Source organism: Pituophis catenifer, unplaced genomic scaffold, assembly GCF_029215685.1.
Source record: "Pituophis catenifer annectens isolate HBS135680 unplaced genomic scaffold, rPitCat1.0.hap2 SCAF_14, whole genome shotgun sequence".
Classification (NCBI taxonomy): Eukaryota; Metazoa; Chordata; class Lepidosauria; order Squamata; family Colubridae; genus Pituophis; species Pituophis catenifer.
The window spans coordinates 20,323,373-20,349,689 of NW_027256894.1; the positions used below are offsets into that span (position 1 = coordinate 20,323,373).

At 45.4% G+C, this 26,317-nt stretch overlaps 2 protein-coding genes across 2 annotated transcripts in view; one reads left to right on the forward strand and one right to left on the reverse strand.

Annotated features, from left to right (window-relative positions):
* Nucleotides 1-3,099: 3,099 nt before the first annotated feature.
* Nucleotides 3,100-13,500, forward strand: CYP11A1 (cytochrome P450 family 11 subfamily A member 1). Its single transcript, XM_070953631.1, has 9 exons — nt 3,100-3,380; nt 6,235-6,390; nt 7,676-7,875; nt 8,573-8,776; nt 9,233-9,393; nt 9,614-9,780; nt 10,867-10,945; nt 11,893-12,087; nt 13,251-13,500. Exons 1-9 carry the CDS (start codon nt 3,100-3,102, stop codon nt 13,371-13,373), a joined length of 1,566 nt encoding a protein of 521 aa, XP_070809732.1. The 3' UTR covers nt 13,374-13,500.
* Nucleotides 13,501-16,751: 3,251 nt separating this feature from the next.
* The window catches only part of CCDC33 (coiled-coil domain containing 33), a 97,764-nt gene continuing 88,198 nt past the window's right edge, over nt 16,752-26,317 (reverse strand). Inside the window, 9 exon segments of the mRNA XM_070953739.1 lie at nt 16,752-16,940; nt 17,384-17,470; nt 19,040-19,158; nt 19,800-19,887; nt 19,985-20,116; nt 20,498-20,586; nt 21,263-21,458; nt 25,156-25,183; nt 25,610-25,674. Of these exon segments, the coding sequence (XP_070809840.1) occupies nt 16,752-16,940; nt 17,384-17,470; nt 19,040-19,158; nt 19,800-19,887; nt 19,985-20,116; nt 20,498-20,586; nt 21,263-21,458; nt 25,156-25,183; nt 25,610-25,674 (993 nt within the window).

A 26,317-nucleotide genomic window follows, 5' to 3' on the forward strand; every position in this document is an offset into this window, starting at 1 on the left:
TCATGGCATCGCTTTCTTCAGAATGAAAATAGCTAAAAAATATTGGACGAAAATACATACTTGGTTGGGAAAAAAATGACAAAGCAACATATAGACTTGAAACCAGAGATATTTTTTGTTGGGCATTCTACCTGTTGTGAGCCAGGCCCAAGTAGTTAGTATTAAATACAAACAGTTCGAAAACAAACAGACTTTATTAGAACAGCTGAGAATTAACTCATTCAATTCTATTCTGTTCAAACTTCAAAGAAAGAAAACATTTCCGTTTTCTCTTTTCAAAAAGTGGAGAATATTGACCAGAAATAAGAAGAACTGGTCTGAAAAACACAGAGTCTCCTGCCCTTATGGAATAGAGACAGAGTTGGAGTAGGGTTTGAAGGCAGCAAAAGAAATTAACTCCGTTTTGGAATGCAAGTACAAAGCTTTTGGGGACTTTAACGCACAGATGTTGGCCTGTTTGAAATTCTAATTGCAAAGAACTCAATGCCCTTCACCTTTTCTTATATTCCTGCTCTTGCTTTTTGGCAAGAACCCAATCCTTTAATCTCATTTTTTAACCATCCCCCCCCACCCCACCCCAATACTCCCTCTCATTTCTGTGTTGTTGTCGTTTGTCTGGCCGGCAATTTTTGAGTGCTAAGAGAACACAACAGAACACAATTTTTCTTCCTCGGAGGCAGTTTTGACTGCAATGAGAAAACGTATCCAAGGTATGTGTTGGATAATAGGATTTAGCTTGTTTGGTCCAGAAGATGCAACTGGGAGATACCATTTTCAAAGCTAGGCATTCCAGCTGAATATTCCTCTGCTGGGATAACAAGCATAGAAAAATGAAATTGCGATGCGTACCTGGTGGATTCATAATCCAGTTAAGGATTGGTCACAGATCAGTTCCTGACTGTCCTCATGACAAGCTGCGTACAAACCCAATATTAATAAAATCCACTATCTTGCAGGTTGCCATATGTACACACATTTCTCAGTATGTACTTTGTTTTCCAAAACTGTAATCTCTCATTTTCTGCTCTGCACTGTCTCTAATATTTTTTAAAGCAATTCTTATCATCTCTCTCTCTCTCTCTCTCTCTCTCTCTCTCTCTCTCTCTCTCTCTCTCTCTCTCCTCTATCTGCCTGCCTCTCTCTCTCTCTCCATCCATACATCCATCTTCTCTCTCTCTCATCTATATCATCTCTCTCTCTATCATCTATCCATTCATCCATCCATCAATCCATCTCCATCTCTTTCATCTATCTATCTATCTATCTATCTATCTATCTATCTATCTATATCTATCTATCTATCCACCTACCCACCCACCCATGCCCATCCATCCATCCATCCATCCATCCATCCATCCATCCATTCTTTTCTCTCCCCCTCCCCCCTCTCCTCTATCTACCTGCCTGCCTGCCTTTCTCTCTCTCTCCATCCATCCATCCATCTCTCTCTCATCTATATCATCTCTCTCTATCATCTCTCTATCATCTATTCATCCATCCATCTATCTCTATCTCTTTCATCTATCTATCTATCTATCTATCTATCTATCTATCTATCTATCATCTATCCATCCACCCACCCACCCACCCCATCCATCCATCCATCCATCCATCCATCCATCCATCCATCCATCCATCCATCCATCTCTCTCATCTATATCTCTCTCTCTTATCATAGAGAGATGATAATATCTCTATCATCTATCCATCCATCCATCCATCCATCTCTATCTCTTTCATCTATCTATCTATCTATCTATCTATCTATCTATCTATCTATCCATCCACCCACATCTATCTATCTATCTATCTATCTATCTATCTATCTATCTATCTATCTATCTCTATCTATTTGACCAGGGACCTCAAAGGACCTCATAGCTGTTGTCTTAAGCAGTCTGAACAACTGCTATGCTAAACAGGGTTTGGCCACGCTTGACCAAAAGTTCCAGGCTGATTGAGATGGGTGGAAATTGTAGGAAAAGGGGGCATTGCTGATTGACTCAGAACAGTTCAGAAGATGTTTCCCACGGTCATCTTGCTCCAATGGAGGCATTCAAGTAGGGATTGGACAGAGGCAATCAACGTTGCTTGATTTTGCACCAAGGAGAAATTTGGTCTTGCTGGGCATCCCCGGAGCTAATATTCTGCAATAAAGGCCAGCTCTAAATGTAACCTTCGAGATTTCGTCGTTTATCACAGAGCTCTTTTGGAAAGGAACAAACATTTATCAACTCTTTACTAGTTTAAGCCTGCCTCAGAGCCTTACTCAGGGCTGGGCTGCTGGGGGTTCGCAGGGGTTCGGGGTTCGGGAGAACCTCTAGCTAAGATTCTGTGCAATTCGGAGAACCTCCAAATCTCACTCTTGTCTGGCCCCATCCACCCCACTCTGCCCCTCCCAGGAGTCCCCACGCGGCCCGTTTTGGATGCAGGTAAATGCAGGGCGGGCACAGAGGCTCGGGGAGGGCAAAAAATGGCCCTACCTCCAGAGATCCTCCGGAGCCTGGGGAGGCCGTTTTCGCCCTCCCAGAGGCTTGAGGAAAGCCTCTGGAGCCCGGGGAGGGCAAAAAGCCCTCCCCACCATGGTGCAGGAGGCTGACTAGGCCACACCCACCCAGCAACCAGGCAGAGAACCCCTCGCTAAAATTTTTGAAGCCTTACTTATTTATTTGGACGGTTGAAAATGGAAAGTTTTTTTGCATTGGAGGAAAAAAAATAAAAAGAAATATTACCCTTAATAACTGCCTGCCCCCCCCCCCAATAACACCTTATCATACTGAGTGTGGAGAAACGGCTTTAAAGGCAACAAGTCTCCTTGTGATCTCAGCATTTGTGTGTGCACACACACACACACACATTGTGTTTATTTGTTTTTGAAAAAATGCGATGGGAAGGATTTCAGAGCGAACCCGATTGGTCGAACTTCATCCTTGAACAGGCCATTCCGGAGCTATAAAACTTACAGTTTTGGAGGTCTCCTAGCATTTTCAAGGATTTTGGCCTCCGGTGCTGGTTTCTGACTCCCTTCCCTCCTTTTTTTTTTCACCCCCCCCATTTTATTTTTTTTTTCCCTTCCTTTGGTGTGGAAAAAAAAAAAAAATGCTGCTCAGGCTCCATCCCTTCCTTCCTGCTTTGGGCATCTCCAATTCTTTGAGGTCCCTGTTGTGCCCTGAAGATGCATCCAAGCCTGGCATTCTCCAACTTCACACGACTTCCAGAGCTCCAGCCCAGGAGAACCCACTGAAGCCCTTCAGCGATTTGCCAGGAAATTGGAAAACCAGCTCGATCTTTAATCTCTATCAATTCTGGAAGGACGACGGTTTCCATAACCTTCACAACATCATGGTGGACAACTTTCAGACCTTCGGTCCTATTTATAGGTAAGCCGGGCAGGTCGCTTAGACCTGGTGAGATTCTGCTCTCTTTCCCAAACTTTTTCCATTCTTCTTCCTCAAGACTAAAAACATTGTGTCCTGCTGCTTTGATCAGGATGATTTGCAGGTTTAACAGAAGCTGGGTTGTTATTATTATTATATATATATATATTTTCTGGCTGGTTTCCCCCTTGAAGGATTGCAATAATTCTTCTCTTTTTCTCTCCCTGCCTCTGGTTTGCTTCAAACATTCCTCTGTTAATGTGAGGGTCCTCTCTGAATTTGGTGGTTTTCTGGCAGATAAGAATAAGAATAATTTTCTGAATTGATTTTGAACTTAATATCAGCAGCTAGGCTGCTGGTAGCGCAATATTGGAAGAAGGACTCTTTGCCTACTATTGAAGAGTGGATATTGAAAGTAACAAACCTAGCAGAGATGGCGAAAATCTCGGTGTACTTGAAGGACCACACGCAAGAAAGATACGTATCGGAATGGAGAAGATGGATTGATTATATTCAAAATAAGTATCAGACAAGAAAATATCAAATAGCTTATGAATGAATGTTAGTATTAGAAGTATTTGGTTATCTGTAGTGGAGTTAAGGTTTCAGTGGGGGAGGTAGTACTTTGAGGATAAGTAGATTAATCTAGTTTATGTTTGATTAAATGAAATACCTTGTATTTTGCTCTGGGAAGTCGGGGGGGAGGGTGGGATGAAGGGGGGGGAAAGGGTGGGAGGAACAGGGGGAAAATTTTTTTTTTGTATTTTCTTTTTGTAAAACTTTTCAATAAAAAAAAAGAATAAGAATAATTTTATTTCTGTACCTATATCTATCTATATATAGATGTTTCTTTTTTTGTTTAAAAGAAATTTTATTGAATTTAGAAACATATATATATTTACATTTCCATTAATATCGGATGTGCAGTGTTTTTAACTATATACAAAATATATTTCTGGTGTCAATTCTGGCAGATGTTTTATTACCCAAGCTAAGTAGGTAACTTCATCTGACCTGCCCTAGTTTGGTAATGAAATGTTTTTTTTTTTTTGCAAGAAAACCACCACAAGCTCAAAGAGCACCAAGGACCTCACAGGTCAATCTGAAGCTACACATGTTCTCTTTTATGGATTTCCCCCTGTTAAGTCTTTTTTTTTTTTTTATATTGAAAAAGTTTTCAAATACAAATTTTTCCCCCTTTTTTCCTTCCCCCCCTCCTCCCTAACCCCCCCTCGCCACCCATCCCCCCGTGACTTCTTCACACCAAAAACCTAATTCATAACAGATTACATAATATTTTACCATCGCCTTACTCCCTCCTCTATATACTGACCCTTACTTACTAAAAATATTATTAATATTGTTACTTTCCCCTTTTACCATACATTTCAAAAAAAAAAGCAGTCTGCTATAACATTGTATGATAACTTCTAGTTTAGCATAATATTATTATAACTCCCAATTTAGCAATAATCTGCCCTTTTTGTCCTCCCCAAAACTTATATCTATGTATTATTACAACATTTCAAAGCAACCTTCCACTTTAAGACTGTATAATAGATCCTACTTTAACATTTATTCTTTGTGTATATTAATATAACATTTCAAAGCCCCCTGTTAAGTCTTCATGAGAGGCCATTGCAATGGGAAATGCATTACGGTGTGGGATGCTGGCTTGACAGCCACGGATAGAAAAACGCTACAGAGGGTGGTACAAAACATCGGGGGCTGCCCCCCCCGATACCGTTAGATGAGATCGCTAGGACTCGCTGCCTTAGAAGAGTGAGGAAAATCCTCAAGGACGACTCTCATCCTGGTCAGCCCTTTTACACTCCTATCATCGGGAAGGAGACACAGAAGGATAGCCAGAAGCACAAACAGGCTGAAGGACAGTTTTTATCCGTGGGCTGTCAGACTCCTGAATGAAAAGTAACTCTACAACAAGTGTTTCTCAACCTTGGAAGCTTGAAGATGGGTGGACTTCAACTCCCAGAATCCCCCAGCCAGCGCTGCTGGCTGGGGGATTCTGGGAGTTGAAGTCCACCCATCTTCAAGCTTCCAAGGTTGAGAAACACTGCTTTACAACAATATCGTACGATTGACTTGCGGGGCACGATATGCAGTACGTTCCCATGGGGCAATAGGATTGGGTGTTTGTTAGCAGGATTCACTGGGCCAGATTTTTGTCTTTCACTGTGAGTTGTATTGTGTTGGGGGAAGGAGGGGGTTGCATGAAGGGAGGCTCAGCCAATCTCATAGTACACGTGTTGGTCAGGGATGGGTTCTAATTGGCTTTACTACCGGTTCTCTTTGCGCGCGCGCTTTGCGCACGATTGCCTCTTCGGTCACGCGTGATCGTCGTGCGCATTCTCACATTGCTTGCCTGCGCGCCAAACTTGTGCTTTGCGCAAGCGCATTGCGAATCTGCCCAGCTGAGGTGCGGCAATCCGCTCTGCCGCACCTCTCAGCTGGGCGAAAAAATAAGAAATATAAGGTTGGCATAACGCCAGGGCGTGCGGGCGGGAGGGCCCAGCTCCCGAAGACAGAGAACCGGTTCGGTGACGTCGTATCGTCACCGCTACCGGCTCTCGCGAACCGGTGCGAACCGGGAGCAACCCACCACTGGTGTTGGTACTCTAACAATAAAGGTTTGAATTGAATTGAATTTGAATGGAATGCAGTATTTAAAACTTGACATACTTTGTATGTATATATGTAAAGAATTGGTTTTTTTTAAAAAAAATGGAAATAAACTTTATTTAAAAAATAAAAGATTTCAGTTTCAATAACCTTAAACCTGTGGCAGACACCATCCAGCCTTTAATGCCTAAAATGAGGTGCCGATATGTCTTCACAGGGAGAAACTGGGCAGCTTCGAGAGCATCAACATTATTGATCCCGAGGACGCCGCCATCCTCTTCAGATCGGAAGGCTTGTACCCGGAGAGATTTACTGTACCGCCTTGGATCGCCTATCGGGACTTCCGTAACAAGCCTTATGGGGTTCTCCTGAAGTAAGAACCCAATGAGATGTAGGGGGGACTGGCCCATGGGTCTTCTGAGGAGGCAATGGCCACCAAGACACTGACTGGATTCCACACCAGAACCAAGGGTTGGGGCTAGAGATCCTTCAGAAAGAGAGAAATTGGAAGCTCGCTTGATCCTGAGGGTGATTTGGTCATAGGGAGAGGGGAAAGGATTTTATTTCTCCATTTCTTCTTCAACTTGCTTTAGAATTTCTTTAGAATTTCTTTTTTTGCCATCGATGAGCTGTCTTGATTGTAGAATAGAATAGAATAGAATAGAATAGAGTAGAGTAGAGTAGAGTAGAGTAGAGTAGAGTAGAGTAGAGTAGAGTAGGTAGGGTAGGGTAGGGTAGGGTAGGGTAGGGTAGGGTAGAATAGAGTAGGGTAGGGTAGGGTAGGGTAGGGTAGGGTAGGGTAGAATAGAATAGAATAGAATAGGGTAGGGTAGGGTAGGGTAGGGTAGGGTAGGGTAGGGTAGAATAGAATAGGGTAGGGTAGGGTAGGGTAGGGTAGAGTAGAATAGAATAGGGTAGGGTAGGGTAGGGTAGGGTAGGGTAGGGTAGGGTAGAATAGAATAGAATAGAATAGAATAGAATAGAATAGGGTAGGGTAGGGTAGGGTAGGGTAGGGTAGGGTAGGGTAGGGTAGGGTAGGGTAGAATAGAATAGGGTAAGGTAGGGTAGGGTAGGGTAGAGTAGAATAGAATAGGGTAGGGTAGGGTAGGGTAGGGTAGGGTAGGGTAGGGTAGGGTAGGGTAGAATAGAATAGGGTAAGGTAGGGTAGGGTAGGGTAGAGTAGAATAGAATAGAGTAGGGTAGGGTAGGGTAGGGTAGGGTAGGGTAGAATAGAATAGAATAGAATAGAATAGAATAGAACAGAACAGAAGCTGGAAGGGACCTTGGAGGTCTTCTAGTCCAACCCCCTGCTCAAGCAGGAGGACCTATACTATTTCAGATAACTGGCTGTCTAGTTTCTTCTTTAAAAACCTCCAGTGAAAACTGGTCTTAAGTCACCTTTTTCAGTGCCGTTGTAACTTCAAACGGTCACTAAATGAATGGCTGTAAGTCAAGGATCTCCTGTATAAGAATAAATACCAGCCCTTCCTCGACCCCCATATATATCACTGACCATTTTCATCCCTCCTGAGGATGATCCCTTCTCCACCAGCTTGAAGGGGAAGAGCTGACAAATTGGAGACATGATGACCGAATTGGAATAAGTTGGAATAAATTGGAATACTAAGTCAACCTTGGAATGACTTTTAACTTTCTAGGAAAGGAGACAGTTGGCGCCAGGACCGCCTAGTCCTGAACAAGGAAGCCATGTCCCTCAAAGTCACGGATAACTTCATACCTCTCCTGAACGAAGTCGGGGAAGATTTCATCAAGAGGATGGAGATGAAGGTGGGAAGCAGTCCGCAAGACAAATGGACAACCGATCTGACCCACGAGCTTTTCCGGTTCGCCTTGGAATGTGAGTGGAAGAGAAGGGGTTGGGTTGGGTTGGGTTGGGATGGGATGGGATGGGAGGAGGGGGAGTCTCAAGAATTAGACATCCATGTATTTTTTTTCCTCCTACCTAGACTTGCAGGTAGTCCTCGACTTACAACAGTTCATTTAGTGACCGTTCAAAGTTACAACGGCACTTACGACCGTTTTTTTTTCCCCCAAACGTACAACTTTTGTAGTGTTCCCATCAGCGGTGGGATTCAAAAGTTTTAGCAATCGATCCCCTGCCTGGTTGCTGGATGGCCATGGTGGGTGTAGCCTACTCAGCCTCCTGCACCATGGTGGGGGAGGAGCATTTTCACCCTTCCCAGGCTCCGGAGGCTTTCCTCGAGCCTCTGGGCCCCGTTTTGTGCCTAGTAGGTCTCCTGCACTTACCTGGGAGCCAAAATGGGGCATGTGCGGACTCCTGGAAGGGGAGCAATTTAACTATTGGTTCTCCTGAACTGGCCTGGACCGGCTGAATCCCACCACTGATGTTACCTAGTTGGGTAATGAAACATCTGCATGAAAACAACCCAGCTCAGAGAGCATCAAGGACCCCACAGCAACAGATATGATGCACAGCAAGTTCATTAGAAGGTGATCTCTGTCCTTGTGGGAGACCTGGTTTTGATATCTTTATCCATCTTCTTCCATCTTCATCCATCTCTCTCTTCCCACAGCTGTATGCAATGTCCTCTATGGGACCCGGTTGGGACTACTTCAGGATTTCATTGACCCCGAGGCACAGAAGTTCATCGATGCCATCACCTTGATGTTTAATTCCACTGCACCCATGTTGTACATACCACCGGAATTTCTGCGCTGGATCAATTCCAAGTTTTGGCAGGACCACGTCAATGCTTGGGATGTCATCTTCATGCATGGTGAGTGGGCCCGTGTGGCAGTTGTGTGATCCTGCACCCTTCCAACCTTCACCCAGTGACAGAACAGAAAAGTGGCTAGTCTGGTGAGAACAGAGGAACAGAGGTGATATTCAGCCGGCTCAGACCGGTTCGCCTGAACCGGTAGCAGAAATTGCAAGTGGGCCCGCCCACCCGCCCCAGCTCTATGCCATCCTATTTAGGCACATTTTTGAGGCCGGGTGCACACATGTAAGGCACGTTCGCCAGCAAAGTGCATGCATGAAGGCCAGGCACATGCGTGCACGGGGCGCATGTGAACAAAGCGAGTCAGTGCGCCCACACACATTTGCAAACCGGTAGAGAAAGTAAGTGAATTCCACCCATGGTAAGGATGTTATTCCACACAGATGTTATTGTTTCAATAAAAGTGTGTTGTATTTATTTGTTATGTCTACCTCTATGCCTCCATCTCACCAGCCGATAAATGTATACAGAACGTCTACCAAGACCTCTGTTTTAACCAGACGCGTGCCAAGGAGTACCGAGGTATTCTCTGCAGCCTTTTGATACAGAACAAGATGCCAATGGAAGACATCAAAGCCAGCATAACCGAGATGATGGCAGGAGGGGTGGACACGGTAAGGAGAGATCTGGACAGGTTCTTCAGAGGTCTCCTTCAAATGGTTGCTTCGATTCTATTCCAGAGGTCTTCAAACTTGGCAGATTTAAGACTTGTGGACTTCAACTCAAGGTTGAAGACCCCTGAACTTAAAGGAAGCACACACATTTTTGCAGGGGTGGCTGAGAAAACTCACTTAAGGATGCACCCATGGTCCGATATTATGTATTTTCATCCAGACTTCCATCACCCTCCAGTGGGCTCTGTATGAACTCGCTCGCACGCCGCACCTTCAGGAGCAACTGAGATCTGAAATCTCTGCAGCCAAAGCATCTTCCCAGGGAGATGTTGCGAAGATGATGAAGTCCACCCCGTTGCTCAAAGCAGCCATCAAAGAAACACTAAGGTACAAAATGTCCAAAAAAATTTTTTGGGAGGTCAACTCCTGATGTCTGAATGTGCTACACAGTTCAACACTGGCTACTTTCAAGACAGGTTCATCTCTGAATATTTATTTGTTTGTTTGTTTGTCAAACATGTACAAGATAACAATTATAGGTATGAACATAAACATGAACAAAGCAAGTAAATACAGATAAATGGGGACAATAAGACAGGGACAGTAGGCAGGCTGGTGAACTTATGCAGGTACCCTTTACGGACCTCTTAGGAATGGGGTGAGGTCCACGGTAGACAGTTTGAGATTGAAGCTATGGGGGTTTAGAGGATGCAACAACAGAATCAGGTGGAGCATTCCAGGCGTTGACCACTCTGTTGCTGAAGTCGTATTTCCTGCAATTGAGTTCGAAGCGATTTACCTTGAATTTTGTATCGATTGTTTGCCTGTATATTATTGTGGTTGAAGCTGAAGAAGTCATTGAAGAAGCTGAATATCTTCCTGAGTTTAAAAAAAAAAAAAATCCAGTGTGTTAGAAGGAATTGTTGAAGACATTGAGGAATTTGGTAAGGAAAAATCTCAGAAAAATGTCCCAACGAGTCACACATTGTCTAGTAGTTTAGAATTGTTGTTGAATCCTGGAAAAATAAATTTATACCCTCAGAAGAAACTCTAATAAATAAAATCCTAGATTGCGCAGAAATGGTGAAACTGACGAGCGAGTTAAATAATGAGGACAATTCTAAATATTATGACGTATGGGGTAATTGGTATAATTGGTTGAAGAACAAGATAAAAACATGACTTCAGGATATGACCTGTTTTGCACTTGAATTAAAGTTATATTGTATAGAATAATGTATAGTTAAGGATGAAGCTTATTTAACATTTGTCTCACTAAATTGTACAAACACTGTACCTCCGAAAGGAGATAGAGATTGTATATTTTCTTTTTATTTTGGAAAATTCAATAAAGTATTTATAAAAAAAAAAAAAAGAATTGTTGTTGAATCCTATGTTTAGACTCCTTGGGCTGGAAAAAATAATTTTAAGATCATAACTGTCTCTCTTCTTCTTCCTCTGCTTTCACTCCAGGCTTCATCCAGTTGCAGTGTCGTTGCAGAGATACACAACCCAAGAGATTATCCTTCAAAATTACCGTATCCCTGCCAATGTGAGTACCGTATTTTTCGGACTATAAAATGCACCAGAGTATAAGACACACCAAGATTTAGAAGAGGAAAACAAGAAAAAATAGTTTTTGGCCTTTGCGCATCCGGTTTTTGCCCTCCCCAGCCCCCGGGAACACTCTGCAGGCCTCCCAAACCCTCTGTGCATCCCGTTTTTCCAAAAAACGGGCCTGTTTCTGGCGAAAATGGGGCGTGCGGGGCGGGGTTTCTGGAGGCCAAAAATGGCTGTATTTGGTGTATAAGACACACCAACATTTCCACCCTCTTTTGGTGGGGTGCTGGTGGTGGAAATTTGTGCCTTATATTCTGAAAAAATATGGTAATCTGATAATGAGGATGACTGTTTTTAACAAATTTCAAGCCCTGCCTTTTCTCCAAAGTTCTGAAGCTGGTGAAGGTAGTCATTCCCTTGAGATCAGACAAGGAGCAGTCCACATTTGAACGAGCGACAGCAGATTATTCCATACTTACAGTACATGAATATAACAGGGGTGAAATCCAGCAGGTTCTGACAGGCTCTGGAGAACCGGTAGTGGAAGTTTTGAGTAGTTCGGAGAACCTGCAAATACCACCTCTGGCTGGCCCCAGAGTGGGGAGGGAATGGAGATTTTGCAATATGCTTCCCTTGCCACGCCACCAAGCCACACCCACAGAACTGGTAGTAAAAAAATTTGGATTTCACCACTGATATATATTGGTTGGAGACCATCTTCCCACTGGTGACTTGTATTGTCTTCTAGCATCACCTAATCTATTGTGGTGGTGAGATAAACCTCATCCTCGTGAATAGCATTCTAGCCCAAGGATGGATGAAGACGTCTAGAAGTTGCCAGAAGTCATCCTTGCTGATGCTAGTTTTAATCTTGTTTAGATACAACTCATAAATCCTCATTTACTTCCCCCCACCCCCGGTCCCAACTTTTCTTCACAGGTATTAGTCCAGGTAGGACTTTATGCAATGTTTCGGGATTCCAGATTTTTCACCAGACCTCTGCAGTTCAACCCAGAAAGGTGGATTAAGACTGAGGAACCCAAATATTTCAGAGGATTAAGTTTTGGCTTTGGGCCACGTCAATGTCTTGGCCGCAGAATTGCCGAGATGGAGATGCAGCTGTTTTTGATCCATGTAAGTCCAGTTCTGCCACCCAACTCATCATGGAAGGACAGGCTGGAGAAATGCAGAGAGGGTGGGCTGGTCCTTTGTCTTACACATATATGTGCAGGAAAGTTCTCAGCTAGCATTTTAGACGATTGTATAAGAATCATGACTTGGCAGGTCAGGGCCAGATCAGGTGACGTGACGACAGAAGAGAATATTTTCAGCTCAGGATGGAACTGTGGGGTCCTTGTTTCATTACCCAACTAGGTAACATCTTCCAGGTAACATCATCAGTGCACTGATGATATTATCTAGTTGGGTCATAAAATGTCTTGAAGAATATAACTGAGCTCAGAGGGAACCAAGGACCCACTGGACCAAAGCCCAAGTAGTGATTACCAAACACAATTCAGTCCTCAACAAACTTATTTTATTAAAACAGCTGAGAATTAATTCATTCTCAGCTTAGTCCAAAACAAAATTCTTCATAACCAGTCCGTCGGCCTTATCACCAACCTTTGATGTCTTTGGCAACCTGCCAAAGGCTTTTCTTGGCAAAAACCCCACAAAGTTCAAGAGACGCTGACAAGAAGCACTGGAATCAACGTTGCTTTTCTGCAAAGAACCCAACGGCTCTTTTAAGCCTTCTGGGAGGGGCCAATCATCTCCTGGCCTTACTCCCGAGTCGTCCTTTTTGCTTCAGCTGCTCTTGCCTTCTGGCAGCTCTTCACATGCGTGCACTAGGGACAGGCTCCTCCTGTTCCTCCGCCTCTGGAGGCTCTGGAGTCCGCGCATCGCTCCCAGATGGCCCTGGCCCCATCTCTGCCTCCGACACAGACTCCTCGACTCCTGATTCCAGGACTGGCCCATTGTCCTCCCCAGCCTCCTCACTGTCCGACTCTGCTGCCAGGTCTGCAAGCTGCTGGCGGACCACAACACCCATAGCATTCCTCCTCCTCCTCCTCCTCCTCCTCCTCCTCCTCCTCCTCCTCCTCCTCCTCCTCCTCCTCCTCCTCCTCCTCGGGTCATGAAACCCTCAAAAGAAAACAACCAAGCTTAGACAGCTCAGGTGACACTGTGGCCAATCTTTTCTATGTAGAGACAGGTTTTGAAGTTTGAGGCTCATGATTTGGCAGCCCTATGTGACTTCCTCTGGTTTATTCCCCCCACCCCACCCCCTTCTCCTTCAGATGCTGGAAAAATTCAAGATTGAAATAAAGAGAGGTGTGGAAGTTGGTACCACTTTTGGCCTTATCCTGATTCCAGACAAGCCAATCTATTTGACGCTACGTCCTCATCGTTCCCATCAGTGAACTGGGTGAAATTTTCCAGAAGCACCTGGTGCCTCTTTTCAAAACACTTGGAGAAGGGATGGAGTTGCCCGCTCGGCTCTTAGGGATCGCAGCCCAATGATGTTCCCAATGTCAGATGTTTACTAAACACAGAACTCAAATCAAGGTTGGGGTGCAGCAGGATATTCTGGCTTTCTTGTTTTTTTTTACTCATGTAATACAATTTAGATAAGAACAAGGAAGATTTCCCTACCCAGATCTTCCTGTACACATAGCACTCTACTAGGTTTAATGTTATTAGATTTAAGAAGATTCCTTCTCACTGGATCGAAGTACCTTCTAGCTGGACCGATGTTGCATCTCATCCATCTTTGTGTTTTCCATCATGTCCAACCAGATCCCTTTGGGAAGTTTTCAAAGTTGGTATGACATTTATAGGGTCTCTCAACTCTTGATTTCTCCTCTTGGGCAATGGCAGAAGGCTACTTCTGAAGACAGAGGCTGCATTGAGTTGCCAAGGACAACATCTTTTGGTTGACCTCTTATCTGCCCGTTTCTCTAGCCCTTTATCAATGATATCTCTGCCATGGCCACTGCAACCTTCTGAGTCATTATATGTTAATTATGTGTTAAATGAAATAAAATTCTTTTATTTTGAGTCTCTTGACAAACTGCCACATTGGGTGCTTCTACCACAGGGGTCTGCAACCTTAAACACTCAAAGAGCCATTTGGACCCATTTCCCACAGAAAAGAAAACACCGGGAGCCACAAAACCCTTCCTGTGCTTGACTATTTCTTGAGTGGCCAAAAAACTAGCATATGTAGTTGAATTAAATGTTCTGTTTTCTTCTGAAACTTTTCTTTTCTTGGATTTATCCATGGTTGGCCTACCGGGGGTTGAAAAGCTCAATAAATTGTGTACCAGCAGGCGTCGCACATTGGCGGTTGTGACGCATATTTTGAGTGACAGGGAGCCTCAGCAGAGGGCTGAAAGCGCCACATGTGGCTCCAGAGCCACAGGTTGCTGACCCCTGCTCTAGCAGATGAGGAAAACTATTCACTTCCTGAAAGACAGCCCACCCTCAAAACTGAGGCCAACATGGCAAATAATGAATGAGGAATCCATGGTTAGCTCCAAAGGTGCTTTCTTCAGAGCTGAAGAAGCTTCTTGCATGAGAAGCAAAACATCTTCAAAGAAAAACCAGAAAGTCCAGTTGCCTCTTGAAAAAGCACCTTTGGGACAACCATGACCTGGATGACTGAGAAGCTCCTTAGATATTTAACCATGATTAAATGGCCAGACCTTCTCCACAATTTGTTTCCAGCCAGGATTTTTGTTATGCTCCGATAAAGTTTTTGAAACTTAGTGTTCTGTAACCAAGTCCAAAAACTAAGATCATAATAATGTCAGTGATATATGACTGCTACGGAGGCATTTTTCAAAGTAGAGCTGTTGACTTCACCGTTGGCTAAGAAAGCAGATGAAGGAGAACAGAACTAGGAAAAAATAAGCTCATGTCACTCCCAGAAGCTCCAGCTTGGTTGTAAGCTTACATTAATAGAATCTTGCAAGTCTGAAAATATTTCTCTCTCTTCCCCTCACCCCTTTATGGTCCAAGACGCTAGGGAGATGTTCCCCACAGTCATATTCCTGCAGTAGAACCAGTTGATCTGACTTCTGCCTGGCCAGTAGCTCTTCCTCCTGTCTCCCACGGCACATCCTCACATACCATGACCACCTCAAAAGGCGGAGACGCTTTATATACTGTACAAAATTTACATAACAGGCACCAACACTCTAAAGGTAGTTTACAGAGAAGTCTGTATTCAGCTCGTCTCTCCAGGAAAGAGGTATATAACTGTATATATTTCGCAATAGATATTTTGTTCTGCTGCACCGGGTAGAATTCCAAGGTCTCCTCCCAGACTTCAGTTGAAGGCTTTGGACTCCAGTGACTCGTGAGTTGTTGTGTTGGATCAATGTGGTTTCTAGGAAGGATGGAAGAAGTGGTGTCAGAAACACAATTCACTGTTGCATCCTCCTTGCTCTCTGGGGACCAGATGACCCAACCCATACACCCTAGGGCAATGGGTGTGGACGGACTTTGACCCACGTCATGGCAATGTAAGGAAAGCAGGCTCAGCTGAGGACATTCTGACTCTCTTAAAACCAGCACAGAAGGTCCTTGCAAGGAGTTTCTTTCCACTGAGATTACTCCCACTCCTTGGCTGAGCTTCAAGACACAGCTAGGATTGGCTGTATCTCAACCAACCAGTTCTGAGGGTAGGAAAATTTCAGCCTCTTTCTCCTTCTCAGGAATAGCAATATTGCAACTATTCCAGCGTGGCCTACAGCTCTTTCCCCCTCAGAAAGGCTTTGGAGAGTCCACCTCACTGCATGGTAGCCCCTCAGACTGATTGCATTTGGCAAGAACGGTAATTTTCAGGGGTGGGATTCAGCCGGTTTGAATGAACCGGATGTTAATTTTAATCTGGTTCAGCAAACCGGTTGTTGCAAGGACTGGATGACCCTGCCCACCCCGCCCCACCCCTCCCAGGAGTCTCCACACAGCCCATTTTGGATGCAAGGTAAGTGCAGAGCCTGCACGGACGCTCTGGGAAGGCGAAAAATGGGCCTACCGGAAGTACCAGAAATCTGAAAACAGGCCTGTTTCCGGCCTCCGGAGTGCTTCCAGACCCTGGGGGAGGCTGTTTTCGCTGTCCCAGAGGAAAGCCTCTGGAGCCTGGGGAGGGCGAAAATCCCCCCCGTGGTGCAGGAGGCCAAGTAGGCCACACCCACCATGTCCACACCCACCCAGCAACCGGGCAGAGAACCGGTTGCTAAAATTTCTGAATCTCACCCCCTGATAATTTTCCATAATCAATGGAAGAGAAAAGAGAAAACATTAACTGTGGGGAAATTGGGAGTCCCTGTTTTGTTTTGTGAGGGTCGAGAGAGAAATAGTTAAAAATATAGTTCCACTAATAGAACCACCTCATTCAAAAGGTGGTCCATTTCAACGAGGTTAATTTTTTTTAAAACATCCAAAAAATAAATAAATAAAGAGCAATGAGATTCAGAGAAACATCAGATATCAAACAAAGTTGGTTTGGGATATTCGTCTCCCCAAAACAACCTTTGTCAACCCAGAGATTAATCACTGGTGTCTATCCTTGTCATCTACCACCACAGTTGGTTTTTCAAAGAAGTATACATGGTAATGTTCTTCGTTCAAGTTTTGCCCTGATTCTTCCATCTTTGGAAGTCTGGTTTACAAGGACCCATATGGCCTTCAGCCCTCACACTCCCACCCCCACCCAAAACTCTACAATCTTGGTTTACAACTACGGCTAAGAATTAAGACTGACCTACAAGGAGATTCGGCTCCATAACTGGCTACTTTTGTATGACCTTCCCTGAGTTTTTGTTCTTCTCCTCTTCATCTCCTCTCCTTTCCTTCTCGTTCGGATAAATATCATGAAGTATGTATGAGGATGGCGATCGGTCAAATCCAAGGTCATTTTCAAGGAGACGAGTGTTGTAGTCCTGCTTCTCTCGCCCCCAGGTTTTGGCAGAGTCCACTAGCTGTGCCAAAGAAGAGAAATGCTTACAGGCTTAGAGGCTCGATTATGATACACAGTAGATGCTTCAGCACAGGGTCTCCAACCTTGGCAACTTTAAGCCTGACCAACCCAACGTCACTCACTTCACCTTAGCTGTTACAATGTAATCAGGGTTAACCAGAGAGGCAGTTTCTGTAAGCAGGGCAATAAAGATTAGGCTAGAAATAACACCAGAATGTTTCCTTCCTGCCTTCCTTACAGGATTAGCCCTGTAAAGTGGGAAAAAACAAAATAAGATTTCCTCCCACAACCGGTTCTCCAAACTGCTTAGAAAGTTAACCACCGGTTCTCCCGAATTGGTGCGAACTGGCTGAATCCCACCACTGGTTGGATCTCATTCTGGTTTCAGAGGAACATTTGGAGAGGGATCATGTCAAAATTTCATGCCAGTGAGAGGACAGTTACCTGGTGTTCCAAGGCAAGGATCCGAGCTTCAGCCTTCTCCAGCTTTGAAACCAAGGAGAGCTTTTCTGTGCTGGTTGAAAACGTATCCTGGGGTGGAAACATCAATAAGGGTTTATGGCTCACAGATGGAGGAGAAAGCCAAGAAATTCAAATAAAGACTCATAAACCTCCTATACCGGGGTCACCAACCTTTCGGACCTCAGGGACCACTGCATTCATAATTTTAAATCCTGTGGACCACTAATACGATCTGCTTAATGACTGGCTGGATGGGCGTGGCTAGGTAGTCATGTGACTGGGTGGGTGTGGCCAACTCGGTGCCACTCACATCGAGGGGCGCCTCGCCGGCCTCTACTGATCCCTCTCCTGCCAGTCACTCCTCGCCTGCCTGCCTGGGCTCCTTAGGGCCCCAACAGGAAGCAGCTGCTGGAGCTAATCAGCCACCACGAGAAAGAGTTGGCAAAACAGCTGGCTCAGTTCAAATTGGATCTGACCAAGATCAGCAGAAGCACCTCACTGAGGACTATGAACATAGGCTTTCCAAGCAGAGGGAAGACCTGTGGGAGTGCAAGGCCAAGTACTGGCATCTGGAGGCTCAGCAGGCTGAGATGGTCAGCCAGTTCCAGGCCATGATGCAGTCCCACTGGAACGAGGCCCTCTGGCTCTTCGCCACCAGCGGCTCTTCCCTCCAGCCTTCGCCCAAAGGCTGGAGGAAAGGGTGCTTCAGGAGGCTGAAGCAGACCCCAAGTCGGAATTTCTGGCCCCCTGCAAGCTGCACAAAAAGACCCCGAAGGGGGAGACTCTCTGCAGCAACACAAACGTTCATTGCACGTATCCGGCCCAGGGGCCGTAGTTTGAGGACCCCTGATTTAGTGCAATATTAAAAAATGCAAAAAAAAATTCTGCGGACCACCAAAATTTTCTCACGGACCACCAGTGGTCCATGGACTACCAGTTGGTGACCGCTGTCCTATACCAGCATCTCTTATAATACTAGACAACACAGTATCAACAGGAGAGTCCTTCCAAGTTTCTAGGTTCTATCCTATCTCAAGACTTAAAATGGACACCTAACATCAAAGACATCATCAAAAAAGCTCAACAAAGAATGTTCTTTCTGTGCCAACTCAGGAAGCTCAAACTACCCAAAGAGCTGCTGATTCAGTTCTACAGACGAACTATTGAGTCTGTCATCTGCAGCTCCATAACTGTCTGGTTTGGTTCTGCAACCCAATAAGACAGACACAGACTTCAGAGGATCATTAGAACTGCAGAAAAAAACTGGAGGCTTCCCTTGGGCCTCTGAGAGGGTGAAAACGGCCTCTCCCAGGCTCTGGAGGCCCTCCGGAGGCTGGAAATGGGCCTGTTTCTGGACTTCCGGAATTTCTGGGAGGCCCGTTTTTTGCCCTCCCAGAGCTTCCATGCAGGCACTGCACTTACCTGGCATTCAAAATGGGCCACGCGGAGACTCCTGGGAAGGGTGAGGTGGGTGGGCCCAGACAGTCCTTGCAACTACCAGTTCAGCAAACCAGACTGAACCAGTCCGAACCGGCTGAATCCCATCCCTGGATGGATATACCCATAAATAGACACAAGTAAAGGGAAGAGAGGAAAGGAGGCAAAGAGAGAAACGGCTATTGAGTCAGGGGGTCTTACTGGTAAAGCCTGTTGCTGCAATATGATGGGTGAACGAAAAGTTGATTTCCCCAGTTCGTCCCGTAGCCTCATGTTCTCCATCAAAAGGGTGGAGTAGACGTCTTTGGACCAGTTGTCACCTGAGAACAGTTAAGGTATGTGATGGTCAACACCAAAAAAGGGAGAAGGAAAGAGCTTCGTAAGTACCAAGAATCACTTTTTCACTTGGGAACAGAAATGGGTTATTATCCAGCAGTGGGTACCCAGGATGACAGCCAAATCTCTTGGGAATGAAGAACAGAAGATGTGCTGTACTTGTGGTCAGGGGTGGACTTCAAAAATTTTAGCAAGGGGTTCTCTGCCTGGTTGCCAGGTGGGCATGGTCTAGTTGGCCTCCTGCACCATGGTGGGGGGGGGACACGGACATTTTTGCCCTCCCCAGGCTCCGGTGGCTTTTTTTTGAGCCTCCGGGAGGGCAAAAACGACCTCCCCAGGCTCCAGAGGCCCCTCTGGAGGTCGGAAATGGGCCCGTTTCCTGAACTTCCGGTAGGCCTGTTTTTCACCCTCAAGACTCTGTGCGTGCCCTGCACTTACCTGCATCTAAAATGGGTCGCATGGGGACTCCTGGGAGGGGTGGGGAGGGGTGGCCGGGGTGGGGAGGGGAGGGGCAAGCCAGGAGTGGAATTTGGGGGTTCTCTGAACTGGACAGAATCTTAGCTAGAGGTTCTCCCGAACCCCTGTGAACCCCCAGCAGCCCCACCCCTGCTTGTGGTTTACTTACCAGCCGTTTTGGATAACTCCCCAAATGAGGCTCCTTTGATCCGTTCCTTCATCTTCCCTTCCAGCATCCTCTCCATCCTCTCGATTACCTTTTTGTGGAAATGGATGAGTATAACTGTCCAGGAAAAAGTCCCATTCCCTCTTCCTTAAGGAACCCTGCTGAAGGTCTCAGATAGTAGCCCTAACCTTTTCTTGCTGCCTGACCGCATCTTCAAGATTTTGCATCTTGGCGATCTTAGCTTGGTATTTTCTAAGCACCATCTGCTGTTGTTGGTGGGCTCTTTGTAACATCACCAAGTCTTTTTCTCGGTCATTTTTCTGGGGGGGAAGGAAAATAAAACGAGAAGAGCGAAATTCATCAGTTTGAGGGGTCAGAATTAATTCAGCGGCATGGATTTGGGACAAAAATTATAAATAAATGGAGACTTAGTGGTCCTTTTGGGAATGATTGAGGGCAAAAGAAGAAGAAGGGGACGGCAGAGAACGAGGTGGCTGGATGGAGTCACTGAAGCAGTCGGTGTGAGCTTAGATGGACTCCGGGGGATGGTAGAGGACAGGAAGGCCTGGAGGAACGTTGTCCATGGGGTCGCGATGGGTTGGACACAACTTCACAACTAACCACAACAACAAAGCGGTCCTGTCCAGCTGTCAAGAAGGCCAATGTAAGATGTAGCAAAAGAGAATTGCGAGAAAGCTCACCCGAATCAATTCGTTTTGCAGTCTTTGTATCCGATCCTTCATCCGAGCCATCTCCCGAGCCCCGGAAGTTAATTTTTTCTTAAGTACCACTGAGAGAGAAAAAAAGGGCAAAACTCTAATGAATGAAGGTACAGGTAATCCTTGACTTACAACAGTTTGTTTAGCGTCTGTTCAAATTTACAACGGCACTGAAAAAGGTGACTTATGACCGTGTTTCACCGTTACGACCTTTGCAGCATCTCCATGATCATCAGGTGATCCAAATTCAGATGCTTGGCCACTGTATTTATTGTATTTATGACCGTTGCTGGGTCCTCGGGGATGACATGATCCCTTTTTGCGACCTTCTCACAAGCAAAATCCAATGGGGGAAGTCAGATTCACTGAACATCCGGGTTTACTAACTTATCAGCTGTAGTGATTCACTTAACAACTGTGGCAAGGAAGGTCGTAAAAGGGGGGCAAAGCTCACTTAATAAATGTCTCGCTTAACGACAGAAATGTTGGGCTCAATCGTGGCCATACGTTGAGGGCTTCCTGTAGTCAGAATTCTTCTCCCAACCCAATGATGGAAGCCATAGGATGACATCTGGCAATCTTGCCATTGATGTATCCAAAGTTAACTTTGGCAGGGAGAAATCCTTGGCCTGGATGGACGGATGTGATGCACGTTTTCAATGAAAATGAAGACTTCTAAGGTGCTCTCCTTCCTTTCCTTGAAGTAGGCCCTTCCCCCAACTGAATGGAAGGCAGAAATTCTCTTACATATTCTGTCGACTATTTCTGCCTTGGTCATGACATCCAGATCAATGTCCTGGAGAAGAGCCCGTCCTATGTCTTCATGCAAGGCAAGGTTGCGTCTTAAGGCACTGTTTTCCCTCTCCAGCGTGGAAATATGTTGGCGCAAGGACAGGATGTCATCCGCCATCTTTTTCAGGGCTACACGGTAATTATCTATTTCCTATGAAAAGAAGGAGGGAAGGAAGGGAGGAAGGAAGGCAGGGAGTGACAGAGGAAGGGAGGGAGGAAGGGAGGGAGGAAGGGAGGAAGGAAAGAAGGAAGGAGGGAGGGAGGAGGGAGGGAGGGAGGAAGGAAGGAAGGAGAGAGAAGGAAGAAAGGAAGGAAAGAAGGAAAGGAAAGGAGAGGAAGGAAGGAAAAGGAAAGGGAGATAGAGGGTGGGTGGGAGGAAGGAAGGAGAGAGAAAGAAGGAAAGAAAGAAAAGGAAGATGGGAGGGTGGAAGGAAAGAAGGAAGGAAATAGAGAGGAGGAAGGAAGGCAGGAGGGAGGGAGGGAGGAAGAGAAGGAAGGAAGGAAGGAAGAAAAGAAGGAAAGGAAAGGAAGAAGGAAGGAAGGGAAAGGAGGAAGGAAAGAAGGAAAAAAGGAAGGAAAGGAGAGGAAGCGAAGGAAGGAAGGAAGGAAGAAAAGATGGAGGCGGGAGGAAGGGAGGAAGGAGAGAGAAGGAAGAAAGGAAGGAAAGAAGGAAAGGAAAGGAGGAAGGAAGAAAAAAAGAAAAAAGAAAAAAGAAAGGAAAGGAAGAAGGAAGATAGAGGGAGGGAGGAGGGAAGGAGGGACGGAAGGAGAGAGAAGGAAGGAAAGAAAAGGAAGATGGGGAGGGTGGAAGGAAAGAAGGAAGGAAGTAGAGAGAAGGAAGGAAGGCAGGAGGGAGGGAGGAAGGAAGGAAGGAAGATGGAGGAGGAAGGGAGGGAGGAAGGAAAAAAAGGAAGGAAGGAGAGCAAAGGAAGGAAGATGGAAAGAGGGAGGAAGAAAGGAAGAAAATAAGGGGACAAATTAACAGCATAAACAAAAGGGGGGCGAAAACTGCAGTGTAATAACTATTGCTAGCAATATGTAATTAATTGAATCCTTAAACTTGTATTTAAATCCATACTGTTCTGCGAGTATGAACGTGCAAATTCTGCTTCTGGATGCAGAATTCATTTTTTTCACTGGATATTCACTGTTGCTCCCCCCCCCAAAAAAAATGATTTCTGCAATGGAGTTTCTTCTGGCAGGGTTTTATGGGAAGGAGGAGGCAGCGCATGAAAAGAGCATAGCCAAGGTTTTGGGTGGCTCCAGAGGCCTCTAAAAACTGCCTTGAACGGCACATAACGCTAACCAAACATCCTTCAGAGTTCTTGATTTTTGGCTGATGTTTGCAGCCTTGTAGAAGAACAGCTGTGAGATAGTGGAGACCTCGCCCTCGATCCGGCTGGCGACCTTCTGCAATCTCAACCTTGCCCGAGCCTTCAACGGGCACATCCAGCAGATAAGGCTGGTTTATTTGTTTAGAGACCAAGGAGACAACGATTTCTTGGGATTTATGGGTATGATGATGCTTCCTTTCCTGTTCTTTGGGACACAGGGTCAGCCGCTGGAGATGGTTGGGTTCAGTGTCACCCCGGTCAAGTTGACCCAAGGCTTAAAACATCCCAGCCAACTTCCTGGGTTTCTTCCAGAGAGAAAATGACGCATGTAGAAGAGGTTGTTGACGTGGGCACGGCCTTCCTCCTGACCTATGGCCAACAGAGGGATATATGTCATGGATTGTCCCTTTTCCCCTCCTTTCTTTTTCATTGTTTGGTGGTCCAGGACCACGTGGTTCTGCTGAACAGTGACCATCAGCTGGGAAGATGAGAAAGAGACAAGGACACGGCCATTGGGGAAGGTTAAGCAGCTCGAGGAGGGCCTCAACAAGTGGATTTGGGAATGGCTGAAATATAGAAGCTATCCAGAGACACAAAATTCCTTTTTGGCCCCGGAGGAGAAAATTGGAGTTGAATGAATAATGTGGGTTTTCTGTACAAATTGCTATCAAAATACTCCTGATGGGAACAATTCTTTGAAGACCTCTGTTGTTTCATGCCCTTCTTTTCAGTCGGAGTAAAGAACTCCCAGTAGTGTCTTATGTCTTAAGTAGGGTATATTTATCCATGTTTGGGGGCTGTGGTATTATTATTATTATTATTATCCTTCTCATCTTCTCTCACTCTTATTGGTATCGTTATTATGATTATTATCACTCTATTGCTTTGCATGTACACTGAGAACTTCTGCACTGGAGACAAATTCCCTGTAAGTCTAATCACACTTGGCCAAATAAAGTCAACTCTTCTCTCCTCTCCTCTCCTCTCCCCTCCTCTCCCCTCCCCTCCCCTCCCCTATTCTATTCTATTCTATTCTATTCTATTCTATTCTATTCTATTCTATTCTATTCTATTCTATTCTATTCTATTCTATTCTATTCTATTCTTATTCAACAGCTCTGATTTCACAGTTGTGGTTTTGATTTGATTTGACCTCACTTTGTGGACAGTCCTGACAATAAAAATAGCTGATCGTATATACTCCAGCTAACAGTGGTTCGGTCGAATTTTTCTCTTCTCTTTTGGCTTTTCCTTCCTCCCTCCCTCCCTCCCTCCCTCCTTCCCTCCTTTCTTCTTCCTTCCTTCCTTCCTTCCTTCCTTCCTTCCTTCCTTCCTTCCTTCCTTCCTTCCTTCCTTCCTTCCTTCCTCACTTTCCTTCACAGCATTTCTACTGAAGGGAGTCAAATTTGCTTTCAGATCTTTTTCTTTTTTGTGTTTCCAACAGTCTTTTAGGGACTGGACAACCATTGCTTTGAAATGGTATAGGGCCGTGGTGGCGAACCTACGGCACGCGTGCCGAAAGCGGCACACAGAGCCATCTCTCCGGGCACGCCAGCTGTTGCCCGTTGCTCTTCTGGGTTCCGGCTGCACCAGCCAGCTGGTCTTTGCATGTGCAGGAGCACTGGAAACCAGAAGAGCAGCTCCCTAGAGCCCATGTGCGCGCCGGGAAGCTGAGCTTCTGGTTTCCGGCGGGCGCGTGCACGCCAGCCAGCTGGTCTTTGTGCGAGCATATGCACCAGAAACCGGAAGACCAGGTGAGCAGCGTGCATGCGTACACCAGAAACCGGAAGACCAGTTTCCTAGTGCACGCATGCACACTGGGGAACTGCTCTTCCAGTTTCTGGCTCTCCCGTGTGTGCACGCCGGGAAGCTGCTCTTCCAGTTTTGGGCGCTCCTGCCCACGCACGCACTCCCGTTTGGGCACTCGGTGCCCAAAAGGTTCGCCAACACTGGTATAGGGTCTCCTACCTGAGCAGTGGATTGGACCAGAAGACCTCCAAGGCCCCTTCCAACTCTCTTATTCTATGCTTTTTAGGAACCTGCTGGATCCCTTCTGCTAAGTTGCTTTCTTGCTGCAGAGGGCAATATTTCACATCTTATTCCAATGTTCTTTTTAAATATATATATATATATATATATAGCGTAACCTTTCAAGTGATTCTGTGATAGTTTTACAAATTCCGAGGGCAGGACACCCAGCAGGATTAGTACCGTGCTATTAATCAGCTCGGCAGCTCCTTCAAGTCAGACGGAAAAGGATTTGTCAAGCATTTCGCTTTTCTCCTCCTCCTTTCTGAAAAGCGTTTTGTAGGTGGCTCGTGGCAGCCGTGAAAAAAGGGGCAGACATTTCTGATGGATTGTAAAATCAACGGAAGCCCATTTGTTATGCTGATCAACATCTCCAAAGCAAATAATAATAATAAAAAAAACTGAAAGGATGGAAGGACGAGGAAAATGTTGCAGCATTTTTAAACAACACATTATTGAATGAATTATTATTTCTAATTGCCTTACCATATCTTGGATCTCTTCAATGACTGGCCTGCAAAAATTAGCAAAAAAATATATATATCAGATAGAAAAGATGGGCATATTTTCCCCATTCTGCTTTAGTTTAGTCCCTCCCCCCCGATCATATGTTTATTTTGATCTGTTTCTTTAGCAGCTTGCAAAACAGAAGGAGGAAAAAAATGTGGCATAAAGATCCGTATTTCTATACCATTCCTGCTAATATGCACACTTTAATCAATCAATCAATCAATCAATTAATTAATTAATGTTGCATTCCCTAGCGTATGTTTTTGGCAAGCAATTTTTGCCATGTATGCCTGGTATATGCTGCACCTGGAATAGTTTTGTGCAATGTAAATGCAGACCAGGCTTCTGGACTACAACTATTGCCATCTATGAATCCAGTCTATCTACTACTGTTCTGCAAAGCCCACAGGTTAAAACGGGACCTACATACCTGCTGTCTTTCCCAGGCAGGATCTTGGCTACAGCATCAGGTAATGGAAACCGATTGTTATGCATCTGTGAAACAAGAAGCAAATGTAGAATTAAGAGAGGCTGTTTACTTTCAAAAGAAGAAAGGGAGGGAAGGAGGGAGGGAGGGAGGGAAGGAGGGAGGAAGGAGAGAGAAGAATGAATGAAGCAAGATGGAAAGAGGAAGGGAGGAAGGAAGGAAGGAGAGAGGGAGAGAGAGAAGAATGAATGAAGCAAGATGGAAAGAGGAAGGGAGGAAGGAAGGAAGGAGAGAGGGAGAGAGAGAAGAATGAATGAAGCAAGATGGGGAGAGGAAGGGAGGAAGAAAATAAAGGGAGGGAGGAAATGAGAGGGAAGGAGAGAAGAAGGAAGGAAGGAAGGAAGGAGGAAGGAAGAGAGGAAGGAAGGTGTTTTATATCCGTGTAGGCCATCTTGAGTCACCATGTACGAGTTGCGGCAATATAAATTTTCTAAAATAAATAAATAAGGAAGGAAGGAGAGAGAAGAATGAATGAAGCAAGATGGAGAGAGGAAGGGAGGAAGAAAATAAAGGGAGGGAGGAAATGAGAGGGAGGGAGAGAGGAAGGAAGGAAGGAAGGAAGGAAGGAAGGAAGGAAGGAAGGAAGGAAGGAGGAAGGAAGAGAGGAAGGAAGGTGTTTTATATCCGTGTAGGCTGCCTTGAGTCACCATG